The sequence below is a fragment of the Callorhinus ursinus genome, unplaced genomic scaffold (assembly GCF_003265705.2).
Source record: "Callorhinus ursinus isolate GAN/ISIS: 27379988/994484 unplaced genomic scaffold, GSC_fseal_2.0 scaffold106, whole genome shotgun sequence".
In the NCBI taxonomy this organism is placed as follows: domain Eukaryota; kingdom Metazoa; phylum Chordata; class Mammalia; order Carnivora; family Otariidae; genus Callorhinus; species Callorhinus ursinus.
Window position 1 is genome coordinate 633,533 of NW_027397168.1, and position 25,351 is coordinate 658,883.

Sequence of the window (25,351 nt, forward strand, 5' to 3'; positions counted from 1 at the left end):
CCTCCGGCCCCGCCCCGTCCCGCGTCGGCTCGCGTCTCCTCCCTCTACCCCAACCCTGGCGGGGTCGCTGCTCCTTGCTCCGGTCCCTCCCCGCCCCGCGCCCGGAGTCCTGCCACCCGCCCACCCCAGCCAGGACGCTTGGCAACCGTTGCTAAGGCAGGGTGCGGACCCCGCCCCCCTCCGTGCGCGGTGCGACGTCACTTCCGCAGGCGACCCCTTCCCGACCCTGCTGCCCCCACACCTGGTGGAAGGATTGAAGCGACCTGCCGAGGTTCCTGCGGTGCCTGCTCCTGCGACGGGGGTCGGGGACGCCTGGGGGGCCGGGAGCGTGGTCCATGCCCTGGCTGTTGGGTGGGAGTTCCGCTGACTCCCCAGGGCAGCCCCGGAGCCTGGGAGGGAACCCCGGGTTGCAGGGTGCTGGCGTCCGCAGGGCTTTTAGGGGGAACTCGCTGACCACCGCGGCGGGCGGAGCGGGGGGGTCCGGGAGATTTTAGAAAGGTCGCGGGTGGAGGGTGAATCCCGTCTTGCCTGGGACCTCGCTCGGGGGACCCGAGCGTTCCCGGTGTCCCCATCTGGACCATGCTGCTGCTGGTCCCCATGTCTGGGGCGCTGTGGGGACGAGAGGTGCCCTTCACTGACGCTGGCCTGCTTGTTTCCACCAGGTGCACTCCTGCTGCCTTCCGGGGCGCGGGAGCCTGGGGGCTGCCATGGCCCCCGGCCACCTGTCAGTGCGGGAGATGAGGGAAGACGAGAAACCCCTGGTGCTGGAGATGCTGAAGGTGAGAGCAGGCGGGACCACGTCGTGAGCGGCTCCAGCCACCTGCCTGAGCCAGCCCGGACTCCTGGAACCTGATCTTTTCCTCCTAACAGGCTTTCTGGCTCGGTCCCTTCTTTTCCTAGTGCCTTGTCCCTACCCCTAGGGTCAGAAAGGTTTTAGGGGCTCGTGGCTGGTTAGTCTTGACGGCGGGGCCGTGAGTTCAAGCCCCACTTTGGATGTAGAGATTACTAAAAATAAAAGTTTTAATAGCCGGAGGGCTGTGCGATGAGCGTGGCACCAGCTCCCTCCCTCCTCTGCAGACTTCAGCCCGCCCCCCTGCACCAGCCTCCTCCCCAGCACTCTTTCAGCGGAGCCCTTGGGCCGCAGCCTGGCGCTGCGTCTCCCCCGCCCCCCAGTGCCACCTCCTGGTGTCCAGAGCATGCGCCTACTCTGAACTGGGCCAGTCCTCTGTCCTGTTGTGGCGTCAGCCTTCCCTGCAGCTCCCCTGGATCGGGTGTGCGGCACAGCTCCTAATTCCCTCACTCGCTCACGGCCGTGCTTACTGGAGCCTAGAGCAGACTGGTCCTGTCCCCTGCCTGTTCCTTGGCCGCAGGCCCCATCACACCGCCTTCCCTTCTCCTCTGGGAGCTCCCACCCCTCCGCCCCTGCCTGCGCCCACCCCCTCCCCTCTCCCCGACGTCTGATGGCATGGGGGCCGGGGGGGGGGGGGGGCCCTATGTGCTGGAAGGCCCAGGCCCCCGGCTCTGACGGCTCCTTCTGCCCGCAGGCTGGTGTGAAGGACACGGAGAACCGCGTGGCCCTCCACGCCCTGACCCGGCCGCCGGCCCTGCTCCTCCTCGCAGCAGCCAGCAGCGGCCTGCGCTTTGTCCTGGCTTCCTTCGCCCTGGCCCTCCTCCTGCCCGTGTTCCTGGCCGTGGCCGCCATGAAGCTGGGCCTGCGGGCCCGATGGGGCTCACTGCCTCCTCCAGGCGGCCTGGGGGGCCCCTGGGTGGCAGTGCGCAGCTCGGGTGACGTGTGTGGCGTCCTGGCCCTGGCCCCAGGCTCCAACGCTGGGGACGGCGCCCGGGTCACCCGCCTCTCCGTCTCTCGATGGCACCGCCGCCGAGGTGTGGGCAGGCGGTTGCTGGCCTTCGCCGAATCCCGGGCGCGGGCCTGGGCGGGAGGCATGGGGGAGCCCCGGGCCCGGCTTGTGGTCCCAGTGGCTGTGGCAGCGTGGGGCGTGGCGGGGATGCTGGAGGGGTGTGGCTACCAGGCTGCGGGGAGCTGGGGCTGCATGGGCTACACCCTCGTGAGGGAGTTCAGCAAGGACCTGTGACTCCGGACCCTGGCAGGAGGGAGAGCACTTAAGTGAGCGACTACTGTATACGGGTTCTCCCTCTGGGAATCCCCAGCCTGCCCGGGGCCCAGAGGCAGGCCTGCAGAGGGCAAGACACCCCACTGCAGGCTGATGTCTGTCTGTAGTGTTTGAACTTTTCACAGAGGTCAACCTGTCCAGCTCCCCGCCCCAGATTTTGTCTGCACTGAGAAATCTCCTCGGTCTGTCTGCAAAGGTTGCACCGTTTGTGCTCCAGGCCTGAGCCCGGGAGAGAGATGTGGGGAGGAGGAGAGGGGGCCCAGCCCCATGGGTTAGGACTTAGGGCAGGGGCACCCCAAATGGGGACAAGGCCCTCTTGGGGGTGGGGAGGGGTTTGATGACTGCTTGGAGGGGATGAGCAGAGCCTTTGCAGAGGAGGGTAGTCCCCCCAGAGAGAGGCCCTGGCAAGGGTGGGGTGGGCACAGGGCTGCCCACGCCAGGCCCCTCCCCGGAAGGTGGGCCAAGAGGGGCGGCCAGACCCATCTGGTTTTTTACACCCGATTGTTAATAAAGCCTGAAACTGCTGTGCGGCCGTCTCTCTCTCTCTCTCTCTCTCTCTCTGATGTCTTTTCCAGTCTGTCCCTGAGCCTCCCTCCCCCTTCTGTCTGGCTTTTCCTTCCATTAATTATTGCTGGGGGTGCTGGACAGGGAGAAGGGGAGGCAATGAGCTCACGGCAGCCCCGCTCCCTGCCAGCCCTCTGACTCACGCTCCCCATTACCGAATTTTTTCCACCTCACAGCTGCCTGGTGCAGAGTGGGGGGCGGGCGGGAATGAGTGAGTGTGTGTGTGTGTGTGTGTGTGTGTGTGTGTGTGTGGAGTCCCCCACCCTCACCCAGGACTCAGCGCTTAGTCCGCCTGCCCCCCCCCACTCCAGTTTCCCTGGGGTTCACCCAGTGCTCCCTCAGCTGGAGGCCTGAAGGGTTTGCGTTCAGCCCCACCAGGGCCAACCAAGAGGGCTTCCTCCATCTCCTTTCCCAATCAGGAAGTCCTTCCTGGTGTCTGGCTGTAAGCCGTCTTGCTGCTGGTTTGAATGCACGCTCCCTCCGCTCCACCCTGGTCTCACCATGTCCCCTGGCTGGACAGAGGAGGCAGAGGTTGGCTGCCCGTGCGTGCCTCTGTCCGGTCCCTTTCCTGCAGCCCGCCCACCCTCCCCTCAGCATCTCTAAGCACTGCAGGGCGCCTGGCCTGGCGGCTCCCTGGCTCCCCGTGGGAGTTTGCAGTTGGACACCCTCCCTCCCCGCCGCCACCCCCCTCCTCCTCAGAACTCAGCTGCCGGCCAGCCCCCTCCCTGCCCCCGCTCCTGTCCCCTGCTGCCTCCTCGGCAGGCAGCCTCTCTTCCTTCTGGCAAGGCGTCCAGCCACGGCCTGCTGCTTCTTCCCGGTCCAGGGCGCCTCTGGCAGGCGCTTCCCTCCCTCCCTCCCTCTCTCCTTCCCTCCCTCCGGTGGCCGCAGCCTCCTCCCCTCTTCTGCTCCGAGTCCCCTTTCACCCCATCCCTGCCCTGGAGTCTGCAAACATGAGGGTTTGGGCCTGTCTTATCGGTGAGTGACCCCCTCTTCTTGGGGACTCAGGGACCTCTGACCCCTGAGCTCATACCCTTAAGCAAGTCCAACTTCCGGGGCCTTGTCCCTGGTGCTTGTGATAAGGGACATCTGGTCTTCCTTGCCTGATCCCCCAAGGGACCCAGCCTCTGCACACCCAGTCCCACCCTCTGAGGACCCCAGGGACTACCCGCCCCCCCCACCGGCCCTGACCCCGAGGGGGGGTCACTCACCATTTGACATTAACCAGGCCCTTGGGGGAGCACAAAGGGCCTGGCTCCCAGCCCTGACCCCAGGCATGTGGGGCCCCGCCCGTCTCAGGGACCTGAGTCTTGCCCAGTCCACTGCCCAGAGTCCTGCTTCCCAGCGGTGGGGTTTCTGGTTCAGAGCTGTGCAGATTCTGTGTGTGTGTGTGTGTGTGTGTGAGTATTTAAGACAAGGAGAAAGCACGCCCTTGGGGCCTGCCCTCACTCTACCCTACCCCTCCAACCTCCCTTCCAGTGGCTCTGATGGGGATCCAGGCTGTTGGTAAGTGGCCTTGAGCACCTCTGTCTGGCCTTGCCCAGCTCCAACCCACCCCTGCCCAGTCTCACCCTCCAGGGGGACGCCAGGGGCCCCGCGGGCACCTATGACCTCGGGCATTGCTCCCCCCAGAACCACCGCTGACCAACCTCCCACTTCCTGTGGGGCCCCTGCTCTCCTGGGAACCCAGGAGTTGGGGCCCCCCGGCAGCGGCCAGGGCGGCTGGCCTCACACCACACGCTGCAGGCCAGTGTCTGGCCCTGCCCTTCCTGGGCCCTGGGCCTCCTGGATGTCCCAGCCTTTCCTCTGTCCCCCCAGAGCGGCTGCGTCTGGCTGATGGCCCCCACGGGTGCGCCGGCCGCCTGGAAGTGTGGCATGGCGGCCGCTGGGGGACGGTGTGTGACGACGGATGGGACCTGCGGGACGCCGCTGTGGCCTGCCGCGAGCTGGGCTGTGGGGGTGCTCTGGCCGCCCCCGGAGGCGCCTTCTTCGGGGAGGGCGCGGGGCCCGTGTGGCTGAGTGAGCTGGCCTGCCGGGGCAGTGAGGGGCAGCTGGGGCTCTGCTCCCACCGCGGCTGGAAGGCCCACATTTGCTCCCACGAGGAGGACGCGGGCGTCGTCTGTGCAGGTGAGGGGCCCTGGACCCTCCGGGGGCGCTTCTACAGATGTGACCCAGGGACTCGGAGGATCCAGAAGTCCAGGCACCCCCACCCCTGACACCCCCTCCAAAACCAGGTGTCTCCCTCTGGGACTCCCAGCTGACCACTGCCTGGGGGGGCTGGTGCCTGCCTCGGTCCGGGGGGGGGCCCCTGCCAAGCTCCTGTGCCGTCCCGCAGGTCAGCGTGTGGCCAACTCCAGGGACGGGGACGATCCACCTTCGATCCTGGAGGGGGACTCCTGGCCGGGGCTGTCTGGGGAGCTGAGCCCTGGCTCTGAGGAGCCTCCTGTGACCCACGGTGAGTCTGCCCTGGCCACGCTTCCAGCTGTGAGGGGACTTCTGCACTGATATCTCCCAGGGGACAGACGGGGACACTGGCTTCACCACCTGGAGGGGCCCCTGTCACAGCCCCCTTCACACCCTCAGGGACTCTCAGGCAGCACAGTCCAGGCCCCCCGGCGGGAGGATGAACAGCTCCCCACCAACTGCGCTCTGCCTGCTGTCTCTCCCAGCCCCCCGCCCAGCTGGGACCCCACAGAACAACTCCAGGAAGAAGAGCCCGCGGCCGTTCAAGCAACCCAAATCCACCAGGGCCCCTGTGCTGACGGCTGGAGCCCCCCGACAGGGTACGATCCGTGCATCCTGGACTGACCTGGGGACCCCAGCGTGCACTGTGTCCCTTGGGGTTCAGTGGGGCCCAGGCTCCTGTTGTGCCCCTAGCCCACCCCCACCCCATCAGGGGCCCCAGGTGGCCGCTCCTTCCCTGGATCTCAGGCCACTGCTCCCTCTGGGGCTGTTTTCCCAGATGGAAAATGAAGGGTGTTTGAATCCGCTTTTCCCAAATTGCCTCGCACAAGACTCACCACCCCTTCCCTCCCTGCCCCGCCCCCAGAGAGGCTGCGCCTTGTCTCAGGCCCCCACGGGTGCTCTGGACGCCTGGAGGTGTGGCACGGTGGCCGCTGGGGGACGGTGTGTGACGACGGATGGGACCTGCGGGACGCCGCCGTGGCCTGCCGCGAGCTGGGCTGTGGGGGCGCGCTGGCCGCCCCCGGAGGCGCCAGATTTGGCCCGGGCTCAGGGCCCGTGTGGATGGATGACGTGGGCTGTGGAGGCGGAGAGCAGGCTCTGCGGGACTGTCCCCGAAGCCCCTGGGGTCGGAGCAACTGTGACCACAGCGAGGACGCAGGGCTGGTCTGCACCGGTATGTCCACCGCCCGCCCCCCGCGCTTCACCCGCCCCCTGGGTGCGCCCCTGCCCGCCTGCTGCGGTCAGTGCACCTGCTTTACCCGGCTCTCCGCCGGCCTTCCTCCCGCCTCCCTCCTCTTCCTTCGCTCCTCCTTCCCTCCCTCCCTTCCCCTCTTCCCTCCCTCCCTCCCCCTCTCCCCCTCCCACAAATACCCCTGAAGCACCATCCCTGCCTGGCCTGCAGACACAGCATGAGACACAGTCCTCACTCTCATGGACTTCCAGTGGGTCTGCTGCAGGACCCAGCAGGCACACCGCGGTTGCAGGGGCTGCCCATAGTTGTGGGTGGGAAGGCACAGGGGCTGCAGGCAGACAGTAGGTGCCTACTAGACGGGGGGTGGGGGGGTGGGCAGGAGGCGGGCAATGCTTCAGGCGGCTGATGTGAAGGGGAAGAGGACAAATGTCCACCCGAGTCCCTGCTCTGTGCCAAGCAGCGTGCTGGGCACCTCCCCTGCTGTCTCTGAGCCTCACTCCCACGTGGACAGCCTCTGGGGTGGCTGTTCTCACCCCTCTCTTCCCAGATGTGGAAATGAGGTTCAGAGAAGGAACCCAAATGGCCCAGATCACAGACTGAGCCCCAGACCCAGAACTTGGCCAGCCGGGTCTGTCCGGCTGCAGACAGGTCTGCTGCGTGGGCCGGGCATCTGAAGCGTGGGGTGGGGTGGGGGCGGAGCCCACCCACTCGGGTTGGGGCACTGAGCAGAGGGCTGGGGACAGTGCTGCACGGCACGGGCAGGACATAGGGGCAGAAGCAGGGCCTTCAGAGCCCAGGTCATGGGAGGTAAGTTGAGGCTCGAGGGAGGGCTAAGTTGCTGGGGAAAAGAAGCAATCCCTATTGAGGTGCCTGGTTGTCACACTGTGGATGCTAATCACATGTGGGGAGTGGAGCTCAGGGATTCCGCGGGACATCCTACAGTCACAGGATGCCCCCCCCACAGCAAGGGATGACCCGTGTCCCCCCCAGGTCAGTGGTGCTGAGGTTGAGAAGCCCTGCTTTACAGGCTTGAGGCAGGCAGCCGGGGAGTGGGATCAGGGCCAGTGTCCCCAGGGCTTGCCCCCGGGCAGGCAGGGGCATTGGGAGGTGGACAGATCAGAGCTGGACTCTTGCTGAGTGACTTCCCATCCTGGAGCCTTTTCCTCATCGGCAAACGGAAGGTGGGACAGCTGCTGTCCAGCGTCATCGTGGGCAGGCAGCCCAGCCCCACGGATAGCTCGGTACCTGCGCACGTGTAGCTGCCTGAGCAAGGAGCTCACGCCGCTCATCCATCGCAGCCTCCCGTCTGTCTGTTCCCCTCCCTCTCCCCACATCCAGGCCCGGCCCCCCGGCTGCGTCTGGCTGACGGCCCCCACGGGTGCGCCGGCCGCCTGGAGGTGTGGCACAGCGGGCGCTGGGGGACCGTGTGTGATGATGCGTGGGACCTGCGGGACGCCACTGTGGCCTGCCGGGAGCTGGGCTGTGGGGGTGCGCTGGCTGCCCCCGGAGGCGCCTTCTTTGGGGAGGGGGCTGGACCCATCTTCCTGGACGACCTTCGGTGTCGGGGTAACGAGACGGCCCTGCGATTCTGCCCAGCACGGCCCTGGGGCCAGCATGACTGTCACCACCGGGAGGACGCCGGGGCTGTGTGTGATGGTGAGGAGGACACACGGGAGAGGCTGGGGGTGTGGGGGGGGCTCGTGGGGAGCCCTGACCGCCCACTTGCCCCATCTCGTCCTCATCCGTGAAACCTCATTCTGCATCAGTGGTCCTGGGATGGAGGGTGTGGGGAGCTGTCCAGCATCACCGTGGTGGTGATCACCTCCCTCCTGCCCCAGGTATGCCTCTTGGATATGTCCCTCCCACGGCCCCGGCAGTGGACAGCAACTGCTCTTTGCCCAGGGAGGCAGCGTCCAGGCCCCTGGCCCCCACAGTGAGCCAGGCCCCAGGGACAGCAGGCATCTCACCTCCTCCTGTCTCCCCCACTGTCCCTCGGGAGCCTGGACCGGAAGCTGGTGAGTCTGTTCTGCTCCCCGAGAAAACGGGGCCTTACCTACTGCTTCCTCCCCCGTAGTCAGCCACGAGGCACCCTTTCTCCCTGCTCAGAGACTGTCTCATCGGGGGCAAAGATGAGGGTGGAGGAGGGAACAGAGCCCCATGCCCAGAAGGGTCTGTGCTTGGTTGAATGTTCTGCTGGTGCCATCTTGAAACGCGTGATTTTGGGGAGGCGGTCTCCCCACAAACACCGAAAGGACTGGATCCACAATTGTTGTCATTTGTAAAACACAGGCCTTAGTATTATTCAGGTGCAGTGCGGCCAGCAGATCAAGACAGGACTGCCGCTGGAAAGATAGTGGGTTTCTAGCCCACGTGCTGCAGGGGCCACGCAGGGAAGCAGCGCCTCGGCCAGGAGGTAGAGGGAGCGAGGGGAACCCGCAGCAAGAGCCTGGGCCGTGGCTTCTGTGGGAAGGAGCAGGCAAGGCCGAGCAAGCAGGCTTAGGGTCGGCTCCCTTGGATCGTCTCCGTGAGCGGTGGGGTGCAGGGGCTGCCCCTGGTTGTTGGGCACCTGGCCCTGGGGGGCCGAGGGCAGGTGGACAGCGGCCCAGAGGGTGAGGCCCCCCCGGAGCAGGTGGGGGTGGGCTCTGGATTGGCTGGCGTGCATACAAGAGGCACGCTCCGCTGGTTTCCTGTCTCTCGGAATTAGCTGTCCCTCGAGGGGCAGTCCCTCCAGGGTCAGCAAGGCCCCAAGAGGTCACAGCGTCAGAAACAGTGAAAGGCCTGGTCAGCACAGCTGACTCGTCGAGGGTGGGAGACTTGTTCTCGCCGGAGGCCTCTTCCCCCCTTTTCCTGTGGCACTCAGCGCTCACTGGCTTGTGTGACCGGTGCTGTTGCAGGCACGCTCCATGTCTCCATCGGGTGACACTCGCGGCCACGCGGGCCGTGGGTGCTGCCTGGTGTCCGTGTTACAGAGGAGGCCACATAACTGAAACACAGGTGAAAGCAACTTGCTCCAGAGCCCACCTTCTCTTTTTGGTTCACTGTGGTAAACTATACATAACATGAAACTGACCACTTCAACTGTTTTTAAGTGTACATTTCAGTGGCATTAAATACATTCGTAAGGTCGGGCAGCCACCGCCATTCAGCTGTAGGACTCTGTCGCCATCCCAGACAGACACCCCAGACCCGTTAAACGCAGACTCCCCATCCCCCCCGCCCCAGCCCCAGGCACCCACTCTTCTACTTTCTGTCTCTATGAACTTGACTCCTCTAGGGACCTCATGCAGATGGAATCCTACAGTACTTGTGCTGATGTCCTCTAGGTTCGTCCATGGGGCAGGTATCGGAATTCCCTTCCTTAGAAAGGCTGAATCCTATTCCATGTTGTGTGTATGCCTCACTCGGCTGTCCCTCCATCCAGTGATGGACACCCAGGCTGTGTCCCCCCTTTGGCCACTGTGAACGGTGCGATGAACATTTGTGTGCAAGTATCCCTTTGAATAGCCATCTTCCCTTGATTTGTGGTAGATCCCGAGTGGCATTTCCGGATCACATGGTAATTCTGTGTTGAACTTTTCGAGGAACCCAAACCGTGCCTGACTCTATCCCTTGTGCCTGCCGCCAGGACGGATGGATGTGGGAAAGCCCAGATGGACAAATGGGTGGATGAATGCAAGGCAGGTGGAGGGACTCAGCGAGCCAGACGGCTTCCTAATTCTTTGGGTCTCTTCCAACCTAGGGTCCCCCCAGCTGCGCCTGGTGGCAGGGCCCAGCAGGTGTTCAGGCCGGCTGGAGGTGTGGCACAATGGGCGCTGGGGGACGGTGTGTGATGACAGCTGGGACCTGCGGGACTCAGCCGTGGTCTGCCGGGAGCTGGGCTGCGGCAGAGCTCGGCAGCAGGACCCTGCGGCTGGCCGCTTCGGCTGGGGGGCTGGCCCCATCTGGCTGGACGACGTGGGGTGCTTGGGGACCGAGGCCTCACTCTCAGACTGCCCCGCTGCGCCCTGGGGGAAGCACAACTGTGCTCACAATGAAGACGTTGGAGTCACCTGCACTGGTAAGGAGGCCCTGCCCACCTGCTGGCTCCTGGAGGGCTTCCTGGAAGAAGGGATAGGAATTAACATCTGCACTAACATCTACTGAGTGCTGTCTCCTAAGCCCCCGCCCCAGGCTGGGTGTTCCCACACCTGTGACCGCACTCACACCTCACAATTAGTACAAGTTGGTGGATGTTAGGCTCATTTTACTGAGGAAGCCGAGGCACAGACAGGTTAAGTAACTTGCCCAAGGTCACACAGCAACTAAGTGGCAGAGCTGGGATTCTTTCTCCTCCCCAAGATAAAGGAGGTGAAGAGAGGGACACTGGGAGATGGAGAGAAGCCAAAGTGAGGGCCAGCTGCAGTAAGCACAAGCGTTGTGTCTGTCGTTCATTTGCTAACATTTATGGAGTGCCACTGAGCCAGGTGCTGGGGCCTCAGGATGCAACGAGCACAGTCCCGGCCTTTGGGAAGCTCACAACTCACTGACAGAAAGAGATGCACCAACAAATCACCACAAACCCGTGCGACATGTTATCATTTGCGGGGGGGGGGGGCGCCAAGACCAACCTCAGCTTCTGTGATTTTCTAGAAGGACTCACAAAGAAATCAGAAGAGCCGTCATAAAAACCAGTCAAGGAAGAGGCTCAGGGGCCGGTTCAGGGGAGACCTTCACGGAACTTCCAGCCATTGTCCCAGGGGAGCCATGCAGACAGCACTTAGTTCTCCCAGCAGGGGAGAGTGACCACACACACGCAGTACTGCCAAGCAGAGATGTTCCCCTAGCCTCCGTGTGCAGAGTTTTTATAGGAGCTCGGTTACAAGCTATGGCTGCCTGCCGGCTGGCTGCCCATAACTCACAATGTTCGTACCAACTCTCTGGGTAGCCCCAGGAACCAGGGGCCAAGGGCCGAACCTTTCTTTGGGCACAGGTGACACTTTACTGCACACAGGTGCTAATCAGAGAGATGTGACAACTGGTGACCCACAGGATGGAGTCACTGAAGGTATAAAGCCACAGAGCCACAGAAGGGTTTTGAGCTGGGGAGTGACCCTCCAGACCTGGTACCACTCTGGTAACTGGTAAGAGCTGGACAGGGAGAAAGGGAGAATGTCAGAAGTTACAGCAAGTGACGCCATGGGTGGCCAGCAAGATGAAGAGGAGAGGTCGGATGTGGGAAGGGCAGAGAGGATCAGTCACGTCACAACTGTAAAAGCCAAGGAGCAGGGGGTGGTGTTTCTGGCCAGGAGGTTTGTATCCCCAGCATCTGGCACAATGCCTGGGTCATAGAAGATGCTCGATGAATGTTGGTGACATGCATGAGTGAATGAATAATGAACAAATGAATGGAAACTTGGTGATTGCAGTGACTGCAGAGATGAGAGAGGAGGAAGGATCTAAAAGACAACCTTGTCATTATGGTATCCACCATCTTCCCTGTCCTCTCCTCCCACCTTCCAGACACCCCTGGCCTGGACTCCATTGCAGACCCCTTCAGTTGGAGTTGGATCCCTGGCCTGGGTAGAGATCCGGATGCCTGGCTCCCTGGGGAACTGGCCACCAAGCCCCCCGCAAAGCTGACCCCCAGTGTTCCCGAGAAAACCACCACCAAGGCCCCAGGGAAAATGCCCAAGAGTACTAAGAAGTGGGTGACCAAAAATGCAAGGAGACCGACCACACAGCCCCCTGCGATGCCGACCACTAAACACTCCAGGGTCCTGGGCACCCAGAGGCCCCCTGAACTGACCTCACGTACCACTACAACCCTGACCACTGAAGCCTCCCGAAGAACAGTTTCCGAGTCTACTGCCAAGTTGACCACTGAGGTTCCCCACAGGATGACCTCACATACTACTGCAACACGGACTCCCCGGGCCCCCCGAGAACGGACCGCCAAGACCGTGGCAACATCAACCACTCAAGGCCCCAGAGAAGTGACCTCTGAGGCCACGGTGAAGCGAATCCCTCTGGCCTCCACGGAGCCATCCGCTGAGACCCCAGCACAAGGTTCTCCAGAGTCTTCCAAAGACCCAGCCCCCTCCCCCACTGGGAGCACCACTGGGGGATCAGGTGAGTGGAGGGAACATGAAGAGGTGAGGCTGACCCCTCTTGACCCCTCCTGACTTGGGGTCTTCTACCAGCAGGCCCGTTCCGGGTGCGTCTGGCCGATGGGCCCAACCGGTGTGCTGGCCGGCTGGAGGTGTGGCATGCTGGGCGCTGGGGGACAGTATGCGATGACAGCTGGGACCTGCGGGACAGTACCGTGGCCTGCTGGGAGCTGGGCTGTGGAAGGGTCCGGGCCCGAGTGGGCAAAACCCACTACGGCCCCGGGACCGGTCCCATCTGGCTGGATGACGTGGGCTGCAAGGGCATCGAGGCCTCGCTGAGTGACTGCCCTGCTAGGGCATGGGGCCAGCACAACTGTGACCACGAGGAAGACGTGGGGCTCACCTGCACTGGTACTGGGGATGGGGTGGGGGACCCAGAGTCACTCCAGGAGGTTCTGGAAGGGTAGTCTGGAGCAGCAGCAAGGACCCGAGACAGGGTGGGGCTCAACCCATGCCCCGCTTTCTCCCAAGGCTACGCGGATGAGGATGATTATCCCCCCTGGACCTGGGATCCCACCTCGGGAGAGGACCTGGCCAAGGGGACCACCGCTGCAGGGGTACCTGGACACAGGCTCCCCTGGGGCCCCACCAAGAGCCCAGGGGCCCCCTCCCCGGCGACAAGGCGTCTTCCGGACACAGGTGAGGTGCACGGCCGGGGTGCGGATGGGGCCCCCATCAATCTGTGTGCGCCTCCTGGCAGGGCTTCCCAAGAGACCCCGAAGTGTCGGAGTCCGCGGCTCTAGAGACCCTAAAATGTTCCCTCCTTGGGCTCTCCTCGAGAGCCCTGACGAGGAGACGCCCGTGTGTCTCTGGGCATCAGACCAGGCTCCGCATGGCTTGAGCTCACAGTCCTCCCGCAAACCAGCCGCGACACCTGAGACTAGGCCCCTCCACCCAGAGCCCCGAGACCTCCCAGCTGGCCGAGGTCACCACGTCATCCTCCAGCCCCCTACAGCTTGGCCCGTGCGGCCGGCCTGAGTGTCCTTCCGCCCCTGAGGCCACACCCGGAGCCCGTGCGCCCCAGCCCACACGCTCCATCGCCGGCTCCCCCGGGTTTCTCCGCGGCGTCGCCCAGGCCCCGCGTCCCTGCGCATGCGCACGTGCTCTCGCGGGCTTCGCGGCCGCTGCCGCCCAGCGTCCCTGCGCGTGCGCATGTGTGCGCACGTGTGCGCACGCGCGTCCGCGGCCCTTCCGTCCTCGCCCGCCCGCCCCGCTCTCGCTCTCCCATCCCCCCGTTCCGCGTATCCATCGCTCCGCTGTTCTCTTGGTCGGCTAGTCTCTCACCCTCGCTCTCGCGTGCCGACACCCAGTGCACACTCCCAGCGTTCTGTGTTCCCACAGGCATCTGCACGATGCCTCCATCCTCCTCTGTTCTCGCTCGCTCCGCCTCCTCCTCCGGGACCCACCGTTTCTCACGCCGGCGGCTCGACCTTGCCCTGCGTGCCCTGCTGTCGGCCTGCCCCGCACCGCGGCCCCTCGTGCTTCGTGCCGCCCCTCTGTGCCTCGCACGCCGACTGCGCCCTCAGCTCGCGGCTGTCTCGTCCCGCCCTGGCCCCGCCTCTCTCACTCCATCCAGCTTGCTGCCCCCTCCCTCCTTCTCCGTGTGCTCTCCCGCCCCCCGAAGGCCCCACTGCTGCCTGTCGCCCCGCGCCCCTCCGCTTGTCTTCTCCTGAGGGACTCGTCGCTTCAGGAACGGGGCGCCCCGCCCCTCGGGCATTTTCCCGCCTTTTCCTGGCGCCCAGCACGCACGCGCACTCCGCTGTCCTCGGGAGGAGGAGTGGGCCCAATCCGCTTCACGCCCTGTGGCGCCGCAGGCGCGCTGCGCCTCCTGATTGGCCGGCCGACCCGCGCCCGCGGTAATAAAAGCCGGGTGAAGCGCTCCGTGGGCTTCCAGAGCGGCGGCCTGTACGAGAGGTTGGGCTCGTCGTGAGGGGAAACGGAGGGGAGGAGCGGGCCGAGGGCCCGCCGCGCTTTAGGGTGGGGGATCGGAGTGGTGAGGTGGGGCCGCTCCTGCCCAGTCTCCCGAGGTGCTGCTCCCGGGCGCATTGCGGCTGGGGTTCTAGAGCCTTTGTTCTCTGCAACCCGGCGCAGACCCCTGTCTGTCCTCTCGCGCCCCCTCGTGGCGGAGACGGTCAGACGCGGGGCGTGGAGTTCCTGCTTGGAGCCGGGGGAGGGGAGGCGACTACGTGAGCTCGGAGGCGTGCAGAATTGCGAGCCTCTCAAGGGAAATCTCGGGTGGTCCCAGATACAGTGAAAAGGGGGCCAGATGGGGAGTGGGCGGAAGGACAGACGTGAATTCCTATCCTCACTGCAAGGTGACCCTGGATATAAATGACTCCAGTTCTTTGAGCCTGTTTCTTCCTCTGGAAAAACAGTCCAGCCGAGCTAACTCCGTGCTGGGCACGCATGATGCCAACAACCGGGAGACCTAGGTCCTGTTAACGCCCGTGTTTCAGGTGGGGAGAAAATTTGACTCAGACCTTAAACACAGGAGCCGCTGTTGAGGTCCATCTTACGTGATTTCACACGCATTTTGCTCATTGGGTTGGGAAAGATCACTGAGCGAGTTGCTTAGTCCAACTCTTCGGCTTCCAGTTGTGGCTCCACCAAGATGAGAACTAGCTGGGTGACCTCAGGTCCCGATCCCATGAACAAAATGTGTGTGAAACAGTTTAAAACCACAGGACGTTGGTGGTTAGGCTGATTTACCATAAATGAACAACAGCTGCAGGATCCCAGGGAAGGAGTTGTTATTTCTAGTGGAGCAATCGAAAAACCTTGCAGAGGAAGTGGTATTATCCAGCGGCAGACACCGGGAGGAAGGGAATTCTCGGAGGGGCAAAGGCCCTAGGTGAGAAACGGCATCTCCAGTAGGACATTGTCATCTCCCTGGACCCTTAGGTCCATGCGTTTGTTTAACTGTCAGTTTCGGTTGTTACCGTAACATAACCACACATGTACTCCCTTGAAACAACACAAGCTCATTTTGCAGTTCTGTGCGCCAGAAGTCCTACAGGGCTCTCCCAGGGCTGACACCAAGGTGTGAGCAGGGATGTGTACCTTCCGGAGGCTCTAGGGGAGGAGAATCTGTTCCTGTACCTTTTCCGGCTTCTAGAAGCCCCACATTCCTTGGCTCGTGGCCCCTTCCTCCATGTTCAGAGCCAGCAATGTTGCACCTCTCTGACCTCTCTTCCGTCTTCACATCTTTCTCTGTCCTGATTTTAAGGATTTGTGTGATTGGATTGGGCCTACTTGGATTGATGCGGGATAATCTCTTCATCTCAAGGTCTGGACCTTTAATCACATCTGCACTATCCCTTTGCCACAAAAAAGGTAACCTATTCACAGGTTTTGGGGATTAGGGTACAGGCATCTTTGGGGGAGCGTTATTCTGTCTACCATCCAATGTGTGCTGTAGAGACTCAGCAGAGACACATTTGTTGACTGAATTGTAACAGCTGAGGCTAGAGGCTTCAAAGGTTGAATTTTCACTTTCTAGTTCATTGAAGTAACATTTTTTGAGGCTTCTCGGAATTTGGAGACGCAGACATTAACTCGTGTGTCAAATACCTGCTGTGTGACAGGCGTGAATACTAACCCCTGGGAACATAGCAGTGATGAGCAAGGGAAAGGGAGGCTGAGACTTGCAATTTGGAATAGGATGGCCACAGGAGATGCCTTACTGAGAAAGTGCCCTTTAAGTGATGACCTCCAGGAGGAGAGGGAGAAAGCCATGCAGATGTCTGGTTGGAGAGTGTTTCATACAGAGGGAACAGTGCATGGGAAGGCTTTGGGGTGGAAGTGTACTTAGCTGGTTCCAGAAGCGGCAGCAAGGTCAGTGGGGCTGAAGTGGAGTGGTTGATCAGAGTGATGGCAGGAGATGAGATCTGTGCTGGGGAGCCCCGGGGGAGCTAAAGGTGCGTTCCAGGCAGAGGGAGCAGCACATGCAAAGGCCCTATGGAGAGATCTTGAGAGAGTGGCAAGGGTACCAGCGTGGCTGAAGCAGAGTAAGCCGGGCAGGGTGAGCGTGACAGCAGAGGGCTAGACTCTGAGTTGTATTCTCTATGCAGCGAGAAGCCCTCGGTGGAGCATCTTGAGCTAGGAAGGACATGGTCACATGTGCGTTTTCAAAGCAGTCACCCAGGATGCCGCATGGGAAATGGATGGAGGAGCTAGAGTGCATACAGGGAGGCTGAGGGGTCTCTGGAAAGGTGGCGGTGGAGACTAAGAAGTGGATTATGGAAGCTATATTCTGGGAGTTGAGCTGATGGATTTGAATGATGGGTTGGGTAGGGTGTGTGAAGAGGGAGGTGGGAGATGGGGACCCACCTTTTACTGGATCAGGGACTACTGCAGCTGGATCCACAGGATCCACAGTGGGAATATTAGATCCATTGGTGATGCGTTTAACACACCCAAGTGGAGACATTAGATACGCAATCCTGGAGCTCTGAGGAGTGCTTGGGCTGAAGATATAAATTGACAGGATGGAATTTGAAGCTGTGGGAATGGATGAAGCTGTGCAGACGGACAGCCTTGTCTAGTGGACCTCCCACACCCAGCCTGGGAGGTGGGATGATTGACGGATTTGGGCTTTGGCTGTATGTTATGGCTGCATGAGGTCATGCAGAGGGGAGGGGATCCAAGAGTAAATGCAGGATTAAATTCAGAGGTTGGGTGAAAGTATTAACAATCATAGCTAGTACTCATTGAATGTGCTCCATGCGTCAGGGACCTCCTACCAGGATCACATGGCTTAACTCACTTCCTCCCCCCAAGGAACCTTATGAGATCAGTACTATCCTTAACACCCTTCTACAGATAAGGAAACGGAGGTACAAAGAGGCCAGTACAGCAAAGGGCAGAGCTTGGATTCTAACTCCAGGATTTACACTCTTAACCACTCTAGCCATGGAGACGGGGAAGGAGCATATGACAGAATTAGCTCCGAAGAACCCAGGAAGCATAAAGCAGGGCATGACTTCATTGAGGGGGGAAGGGGAGTGGCCTTTGAATAAAATCTTGAAGGATGAATAAAAGCTCACCAGGGGAGGAGTGGGGTAAGACTCAGATCTGCACCCCAAGGGAAAGAGGTCTCCATTTAGGACCAGGTAGACCTGCATGGGTCTGAAGCCTAGCACTGCTCCTTGGCTGTGTGACTTCGGGAAAGTTCCTTGCCCTCTCTGGGCTTCAGTTTGGTCATCTGTAGCAAAACGGCAGCTTCTCCACCCACCCTCTCCCCATGAGATTGCCAAAAATTAAAATGTCTGACAGCACCAAGGATGTGGGGTAAAGGTGGGCGTGAGACTCTGCACCTATTTAGGAGGGCAGTTTAACAATGTCTAGGGAGATGCTTCTGCCTTCCACACAGCAGTTACACAATTAGGTATTGAGGAGTTCTCACTCGTGAACCCAAGGACGCAGATCTAAGGTATTCACTGCAGCCATATTTGTAACAGCAAAACATTGGCCACAGCCTAACCGCCTGTCGACAGGGGTACAGAGGAATCAACAGTTGTGTATTCATACAACGGAATGGTATATGAAGGTTAAAAAGAAGGAGCTAGAGATAGATGAATTTAATTCAAAGAATAAGCTTATCACATGCCAGGCTTTGCGACCCCATGGAGTAGACCATCATGGTACCCATTTTACAGGTGAGGAAACTGAGTCATGGAGTTCAGTGACTTGCTCACCCAGCTAGGAAGGGGCACACCCACAAACCAAGCTGCAGAAGGACGTATGCAGTATATATGTAGATGGGCAAAGTCTTCAACTTAGGAAGCTAAAGCATGGAGAAACAATATGGCATCAGAAAGTCCTTCAGGGAAGGGGTGTGATTGGGCCTCACAAGGACTGTAACTCTGGAATGCTGCTTCTTAAATTAAAAATGCATATTTTAATGAAAAAAATCAAATCGATCCCATGCTAACGGACCACGAGCAGGTGGCCATATCTTAGAGCACATTTCAAGAACACAGAGACCCAAGGAGTATGCCTGCAGTTGGTGGGCTGACATTTTGACGGAGTTCAGTTTATGTTCTCAGTGGAGTTCTCCTAAAACCCAGCATCTTGAAAAGAAATCTTCACCACGAATGGGTTTTTTTCTCTCATCTTTTTTCCATTTTTAATTTTTTAATTAATAGTACTGCTAATGGTTTTTAAAATTCCTAATGAGTGTGACCGTCAGGTAGGATTTCACAGTTATCCTCTTAAGATATTTGACAGGCATGGGGAAGGTATTTAATTAAGAACGGTTAATAATAGGGAGACATGACTGTGGTATCTGCGATGCTGGTCATCAGGGTGAAAATTGACCCATGTTCTATTCGTGTGTAATGTATTAGCCAGGTGACAGAGCAAGGGATTTCTGCAACTGGGACAGCTAGCCACAGAGCTCAAAGTGACCAGGACAAACATGCCTAGTATGTCAGATACCATCCTTCTGCCTGGTTTCACATGCAGAGTGGGAAAATGTCTGTGGTGGAGAAGGGAAAGGCAAAGGCTCAGAGGTGCACAGAGGCTAGATGTGAACACCTCAAGGTTTGGGGTCCAGGGTGAGCAGCAACACCGTGTGGAAGGCGGCATGGTAAGGGAGCGCTGGAGAGGTGGGCAGGGGGCAGTTAATGAAGTGAGATGAGGAACATGGACTTTATGGTTGTACAGTGTTGTGGATACACTCAAACACACAGAATTGTACATGTTAAGGTATGTGAATTATATCTCAACAAAACTACTGTGTTTTTTTAATGATTTACTTATTTACCTGAGAGAGAGAAAAAGCATGCACGCACGCATGCAAGTGAAGGGGAGGGGCACAGAGGGAAGGGGAGAACCTCTAGCAGACTCGCTGGGTGCTGAGCATGGAGCCCCACGTGGGGCTGGATCTCACAAACCTGAGATCACAAGCTGAGCTGAAATTAAGAGTCAGGTGCTTAACCGACTGAGCCACCCAGGCGCCCAACAAAGCTATTGTTTAAAATAAGTTTTTTGATCCACCAAGCTAGAAGACTGAATTCAGTCTTTCTGTTCTCCCTATATAAAATGATATACTTTACATTATATTTTACATTATACTTATAAAATGGTATATTTTTATTATTACACAGCTGACCGTTGAACAACACGGGGGCTAGGGCCACTGACCCGCACGCAGTCAAAAATCTACATATAATGTTTGACTCCCTCAAAACTTAACTACTAAAGCCTACTGTTGACTGATAACATAAACAACACATATTTTGTAAGTTTTATATATATATACACGTATAATACACTGTATTTTTATAATAAAGTAAGCTAGAGAAAAAAGTTACTAAAATCATAAGGAAGAGAAAATATATTTACAGTACCATACTGTATTTATGGAAAAAATCCACATACAAGTGTTCCTGCATAGTTCAAACCTATGGTGTTCAAGGGTCACTGTATATTATACATTTATATGTTATATAAAATTATTGTCACGTAGAGATTATCCAAGTGTATTCATCCAAAAACCATAGGGAAAATAATACGGAAATGTTCCTGGTGGTTCATTAATAAAGATATTATAGGTTCCCCCCCCCCCCGGGGGAAATATAAAGAATGAGTAGGGCAGGGACATCAGGACATTGACATAATAACTGTTCTTATTTTATAAGCTGGTTTAGTCCAAGTTTCTGTTCTTGGTAGTTCAGAGCATCTCAGCTGAGTCACCAGGGTGGCTGTGAAGTCAGGGAGGAGATTGGGGTGGTGGTCCAGTTGAGACAGGATGAAGCCTGAGTTGGGGTCCAAGAGAAACAGAGGGTCAAAATCAAGGGAAGCGAGACTCAGTTCTCCCTCTGTCTCTCAAGGTGATGAGGATAGTTATGAGCCTTCCCAGACGTGGGATACACCTTCAGGAGGGGCTCTGCCCAAGGGGACACCCACCGCAGGCAGACCTGGATCCACTCTTACCACTACTACCACCTGGAGCCCAGGCCATTCCTCTCCAGCTCCAAGGATCCGTGGAGACACAGGTGAGGACTGTAGCTGTGACAACCACGTTGTTTGTGTTGTGGGGTAGAGAAATGGACTCCAAATTCCCCAGTGCTGACCCCACTCTTACCCCAGAGACCCAACAGACATACATCCTGAAACAAGGGGTTATTATCTACATCAGTGGCCCTCAACTGGGAACGATTGGCAATATCTGAAGATGTTTGGGATTGTCATGACTAAGGGTAGTGAGGCTACTAGAACCTAATGGGTAGAGGCCACAGATGTTGTTACATATCCTACTACATACGGGACAGTCCCCCACAACAGAGAATCATCCAGCTCCAAATATCAACGATGCCCAGGTGGGGAAGCCCTAACCTATACTATGCAATTCACTCTGACAAATCAATAAAAAAATGACAGGAAACCCTATAAGAGAATGGGTAACAGTTACGAATAGGTGATTCACAGAAGGGAAAGCCCAAATGGCCCACAAGTACATGTAGAAACATTCACACTCATAAGGAATCAGGATATTCAAATTAAAATGATGACAAGCATGGACAAAATTTGAAAGGTAGGTAATATCAAGTGTGGGTGAAGATGTGGGAATACAGACATCCCCACTAGATATAGCTATTTGATAAAGACAATTTAGTAAAATTAAGTATGATTGTACATTGTGACCCAGCAATCATCTTCCTGTATTCCAGAGAAATTGTTGAACAGGCTTCTAAGGGAAACCTATATGAGGGTTTTCTTTGGAATGTGATACCAGGGAGTTGGAGGCAGGTTACGGGTCCAGCAATGGGTAACGAGAGAAATGCAGTGGGTGCACATGATGGAATCCCATGCAATAGCTAAAGCAGTGACTAGCTGCACAGAGAGCAACATGGAGCGGTATGAACAACATAATATGGAGGAAGACAGAAGCAGAATGAAATTTCCAGTGATTTGCAAAAACTAAAAAGCACAAACACAAAAATACACATACACTTAATATATTAACATATATACATATATGCCTTCTATATTGTATAAGATATTGTGTAAGGACATATGTCAAATACATTAATGGAGGTAGCTGTGGGAGAAAGTGCAAGGGATGGAGATCGGGGAAGAAAAAGGAGAAGAAAGGAGAGACATGGCAGGATTGTTGATGACAACATACAGAGGAGTATGATTAGCTTAGCTCTCTGTACCTTGCGTCTGAAAAATTAAAAATACCACTGTAGGCATCTGAACCCCTACAATATTTAAGCAAGCTGAGATTCTTGAAATAATAACTAAACCAGTTAATATTTACTGAGCAATATACCATGTGTTGGACACTATTCTAAGCACTTTACATATATTACCCCTTTAGCCCTCATAACATCTATAGGAGCCCTATAATGTAGGTGCTAGAATTATGCCCATTTCACAGCTGAGAGAAACTGAGGTATGGACATCAATGACTATGACAGTATTAATAATCACAAGAGTGCCTGTTACATGCTAGGCACTGTCCTAAGTCCCTGTACACACAGGAGCTCCCTGAATCATCACAGCTCTACAAGGGCGGTACATTGATCATCCACAAACTGAGATTCAAGGCAGTTAAATAACTTGTCCATGGTCAGCCAGTTAGGAAGTGACAGATCTGGGGTTTAAGCCCTGGCTGGAGGCCAAACACTTTACTTAACCACTTCCCTAATGCTGTAAACAAATGGCAAGAACAGGATGCACGTCAGAAATCCTACAGGAAAACTGGAATCCTCTAGAGCTGTATCGTTCAATATGGTAGCTATCAACACAGGTGGCTTTTTACTTTAAATGAATCAAAAATTTGAAAAATGAGGGCAACCCCCTCAGGTCCCCTCCCTCCTAGGGAGCTTTGTATTATCACTTTGCTAAGTCTCAATAACCCTTGCTTTGCTGCCCACCAAAAAAAAAATTTTTTTTTTAAATGAAACTTTCATTTCCTTAGTTGGACTAGCCACATTTCAAGTACTCAGTGGCCACATGTTACCATATCCATCACTGAGAAAGTGATATTTAATGACCTAGACTCTGAATGCAAAGGACTTTGGTTCATATCTTGTCCCCACAATTTGCGAACTGTCTCTGTGTGACCTATGGCAAGTTACCTACTCTCTTGGCCTGACTCCCCTCATCTGCAAAAAGGGATAAAATTCTCATTTACCTGGAAGCTGAGCCAGGAAGGGGGTGAGGCTTCTCACTCTACTCAGGCCCTAAATGTAAGGAGCCGTCAAAACACTCAGTTATCAAGGTAAATAGTACCTCTATGGTCTTAAAAATAAAAATTAGTGTAAAACATTCACAATGAACTAAATATCAAAAATTTAACTAAAGGCAGGATCCCATCTACCTCACTTGACTTTCCCGAATCCTGGCCCCGTCAGATTCTGTTGGGGTAAAATTTTGACTTTTTTGTTCACAGTGGATCTTTTGCAATAATTTTGTTTAAAAATGTGACATAAAAATCTCGACTACTGAGATTAGGCTCAGAACCCTCTTGCATACCCCCTCACGTTTCTGAGCCTTCTGGCATCTCCCACATTCCTCCCGCCATGTGCCCCCTCAACCCCTCTGCCCTTCAGCCCCTCCTGCATCCCCAGGTAAGCCCCCGCATCCCCCACACTCCCGCATTTTCCTGCATGCTTCCACAACCCCCTGCAGCCTCCCCCTACTGCTCCCCACGTTTCCGCCCCCTCCCGCCTGCCGCGGTACCCCCCCGCCTCCCTCGCGCTCCCTCACCGGCAGTGGACGACGCCAGGTGGCGCCTGGAGACATCACAGGTGGCGGGGAGGTGGGGCGCTAGGGCGGGGTGAAGTCTGCTGGCAACCCATGACGTCACAAGGCCCTGCGCCCTTCCGTTGGTCGGTTTCTCCCCGGAGGGGCGGGGCGGGCCGAGTGGGTGGGCGGGGCAAGCTGACTTCAGCCCTCTGCTTTTCCTCCTCCTCCAGGTTCCCTGAGGAAACCGTGGCCAGAGCGTCGGCTGCTGCGTCCCACAACGGCCAGGACGGCGCCCCCTGCCCCTTCCCCGGCTCCCTCGGCCTCGCCAGAGCCCCCTGGCCCACCGGTGACCCCCGACTCTGCGCCAGGGCTTATTCCCGAGACAGCGTCAACGCGGGAGGTGACCTCTGACCCTCCTGGCACTTTGCCACCCAGCCCAGACCTGGCCTCCTGGATGAACTCTGGCCTCACTCTGTCCACCCCCGAGGCCGCTGTGATTCCAGCGCTGACACCTGATCTCTCACCCACCCTACCACCCACCTTGCCCAAAGAACTGACCTCTGACCCCTCTGCGCCAGCAGTGGTGACCCAACCTTTTTCTACCTCAGAGTTGACTCCAGAATCTGACACAACCCCAAACTTGGACACAGCTCCGTACACCAACACAGTTCCAGATCATTCCAGATCCCCAGACCCTTCCACAAGGCCCCACCCCACTAGCACCCCTCACTCCACCTTGACCTCTCACCCCTCCATGACCTCTCAACCCATGACCACCCCTCACTCCACCACGGCCCCACAACCCACCACGACCCCACAACCCACCACACCCCCACAACCCCCCACACCCCCTCAACCCACCATAACCCCTCAACCCATCACATCCCCTCAGCCTACCACAGCCCCTTACCTCACCACAACCCCTCAACCCACCACGACCCCTCGGTCTACCACATCCCCTCAGTCCACCGCCGCTCAACCCACCACAGCCCCTCACCCTATCACAACCCCTTACCCTGCCACGACGCCTCACCCCACCATGACCCTTCATTCTACCACCTCTACTCGCCCCGCCATGACGGCCAGCCCTACCTCCACCCCTATGATCACTATCAAGTCCATTCTAACTTCCTTGGGAACAGAACTCTTCTCTCCCACTCCAGCACCAACAGTCAAGCCTAGCCTACAGCCCTGGTTGACCTCCACGGGGTCCTCCCATCTCTCTACATCCCAGATGTTGAGCCAAGCGCCTTTTCCAGCCTCAGAGTCCAGCCACTCCAGGCCTTCTCCAGCCCCAAGCATGGACACACTGTCCACTCAGGACTTTGAACCACCAAGAAGCCAGAGCCCCAAACCAAGCCTACCACCCACCCAGACCCCACACTCAGGCTCTGACCCTACTGTGACCTCTGACCTCCACCTGTCTTCCATGGCCCACCCCCTGGCTCAACCTCTCCCTGACCATCTCACCCCAAAGCCAACCCCTGGTGAGAGCCCAGACCCCCTTGGCCCATGTGTGGCGCCGCCACCACCTGTAAGGGTCATGGCTTGTGAGCCGCCTGCCCTGGTGGAGCTGGTGGCTGCTGTGAGGGACGTGGGTGGCCAGCTGCAGAGGCTGACCCTGGTCCTGGAGCAGGAACTGCAGCAGCGCCAAGCCCTGGGACTGGGGCTGACCCAGCTGGTGGAGGCCACCCGGAACCTCGGGCAGCTGGGTGAGGTTGTAAAAAGACTTGCTGAGGGGGCCTGGCCCCCCAGCACATCTGCACCAACCACCACCACCCCAGAGGAGGAAGAAAGGCCTCTGAGGGGAGACGTGTGACCCTGTATGGGATTTGAGGGGCTAAGACACACCCAGACAAACAATGAAAACCAAAGTATCTAATTAAAAACAAAATATCAGTGACGTTTGTGAGGACCTAGGGGGAACTCCAGAGAGATGGAATCGCAAGATTGGTCTTGATTTGTCAATCCCACAGGCACCAGGCAAGGCAGTGGTGTTTATGGTGATGGTGTTGGTGATGACGGGTGATGAGCATGATGGTCACTGTGACTGTGGTGGACGTATGATGGTGAGCTTAACAATGGCAGTGATGGTGGCGATGGTCATGGTGACAACGATGATGGTGTTGGAAGTGAGGTTGGCCATGATCATGGCGGTGTTGTTGATGAAGGTGCTCACGGGCCTGGGCATGATTGTGACGACATAGTGGTGAAGATCATGATGGAGACGGGGCTGACGAAGATGATGCCACCATGCACTGACGAAGCCCCTTGATGGGAGAAATCTTTGTCTTGTTCACAGACGTATGCCCAGCTCTTCGGACAGAGCTTGACGCAGAGTGCACACTCCTTAAACACCTCTTGAGTGAATGAGCACATGATGGTAATGACTAATATTTGTTGGGTACTTCTTTTGGGTCAGGCTCTGTTTTAAG

General features: G+C 57.6%; 2 protein-coding genes and 1 long non-coding RNA gene across 9 annotated transcripts; 2 read left to right on the forward strand and 1 right to left on the reverse strand.

Moving 5' to 3' along the window:
• The first annotated feature begins 31 nt into the window (after nucleotides 1-31).
• Nucleotides 32-2,656, forward strand: NAT14 (N-acetyltransferase 14 (putative)). Of its 5 annotated transcripts, none has more exons than XM_025848783.2 (3): nucleotides 32-161; nucleotides 663-779; nucleotides 1,545-2,656. In XM_025848783.2, the coding sequence occupies exons 2-3, from the start codon at nucleotides 708-710 to the stop codon at nucleotides 2,091-2,093; spliced, it is 621 nt and encodes a 206-aa protein (XP_025704568.1). In that variant the 5' UTR covers nucleotides 32-161; nucleotides 663-707; the 3' UTR covers nucleotides 2,094-2,656. The 5 variants fall into 5 exon arrangements, with proteins under 5 accessions (XP_025704568.1, XP_025704566.1, XP_025704569.1 ...); XM_025848781.2 differs by having other exon boundaries at nucleotides 51-271; XM_025848784.2 differs by lacking the exon at nucleotides 32-161 and adding an exon at nucleotides 168-351.
• A 733-nt stretch (nucleotides 2,657-3,389) lies between these two features.
• SSC5D (scavenger receptor cysteine rich family member with 5 domains) lies at nucleotides 3,390-25,282 on the forward strand. Of its 3 annotated transcripts, none has more exons than XM_073889319.1 (14): nucleotides 3,390-3,671; nucleotides 4,173-4,199; nucleotides 4,512-4,820; nucleotides 5,029-5,148; nucleotides 5,363-5,476; nucleotides 5,743-6,051; nucleotides 7,408-7,725; nucleotides 7,908-8,084; nucleotides 9,809-10,126; nucleotides 11,569-12,177; nucleotides 12,249-12,566; nucleotides 12,687-12,854; nucleotides 20,051-20,215; nucleotides 23,147-25,282. In XM_073889319.1, the coding sequence occupies exons 1-14, from the start codon at nucleotides 3,647-3,649 to the stop codon at nucleotides 24,733-24,735; spliced, it is 4,566 nt and encodes a 1,521-aa protein (XP_073745420.1). In that variant the 5' UTR covers nucleotides 3,390-3,646; the 3' UTR covers nucleotides 24,736-25,282. The 3 variants fall into 3 exon arrangements, with proteins under 3 accessions (XP_073745420.1, XP_025704991.2, XP_073745421.1); XM_025849206.2 differs by having other exon boundaries at nucleotides 12,252-12,566; XM_073889320.1 differs by lacking the exon at nucleotides 12,249-12,566 and having other exon boundaries at nucleotides 3,391-3,671.
• Nucleotides 20,195-22,740, reverse strand: LOC141371826 (uncharacterized). The gene is made up of 3 exons (XR_012377071.1): nucleotides 22,549-22,740; nucleotides 22,363-22,411; nucleotides 20,195-20,329 (listed from the first exon to the last, which is right to left on the reverse strand). It is a non-coding gene; the product is annotated as an uncharacterized lncRNA (long non-coding RNA).
• Nucleotides 25,283-25,351: the final 69 nt, after the last annotated feature.

Coding starts and splice junctions, on each gene's coding strand:
- NAT14 (XM_025848783.2), top strand. CDS start 708: ATGGCCCCCGGCCACCTGTCAGTGCGGGAGATGAGGGAAGACGAGAAA. Junction 780..1,544: donor TGGTGCTGGAGATGCTGAAG/GTGAGAGCAGGC, acceptor TTCTGCCCGCAG/GCTGGTGTGAAGGACACGGA.
- SSC5D (XM_073889319.1), top strand. CDS start 3,647: ATGAGGGTTTGGGCCTGTCTTATCG. Junction 5,477..5,742: donor GGCTGGAGCCCCCCGACAGG/GTACGATCCGTG, acceptor CCCCGCCCCCAG/AGAGGCTGCGCCTTGTCTCA. Junction 12,855..20,050: donor AAGGCGTCTTCCGGACACAG/GTGAGGTGCACG, acceptor CTGTCTCTCAAG/GTGATGAGGATAGTTATGAG.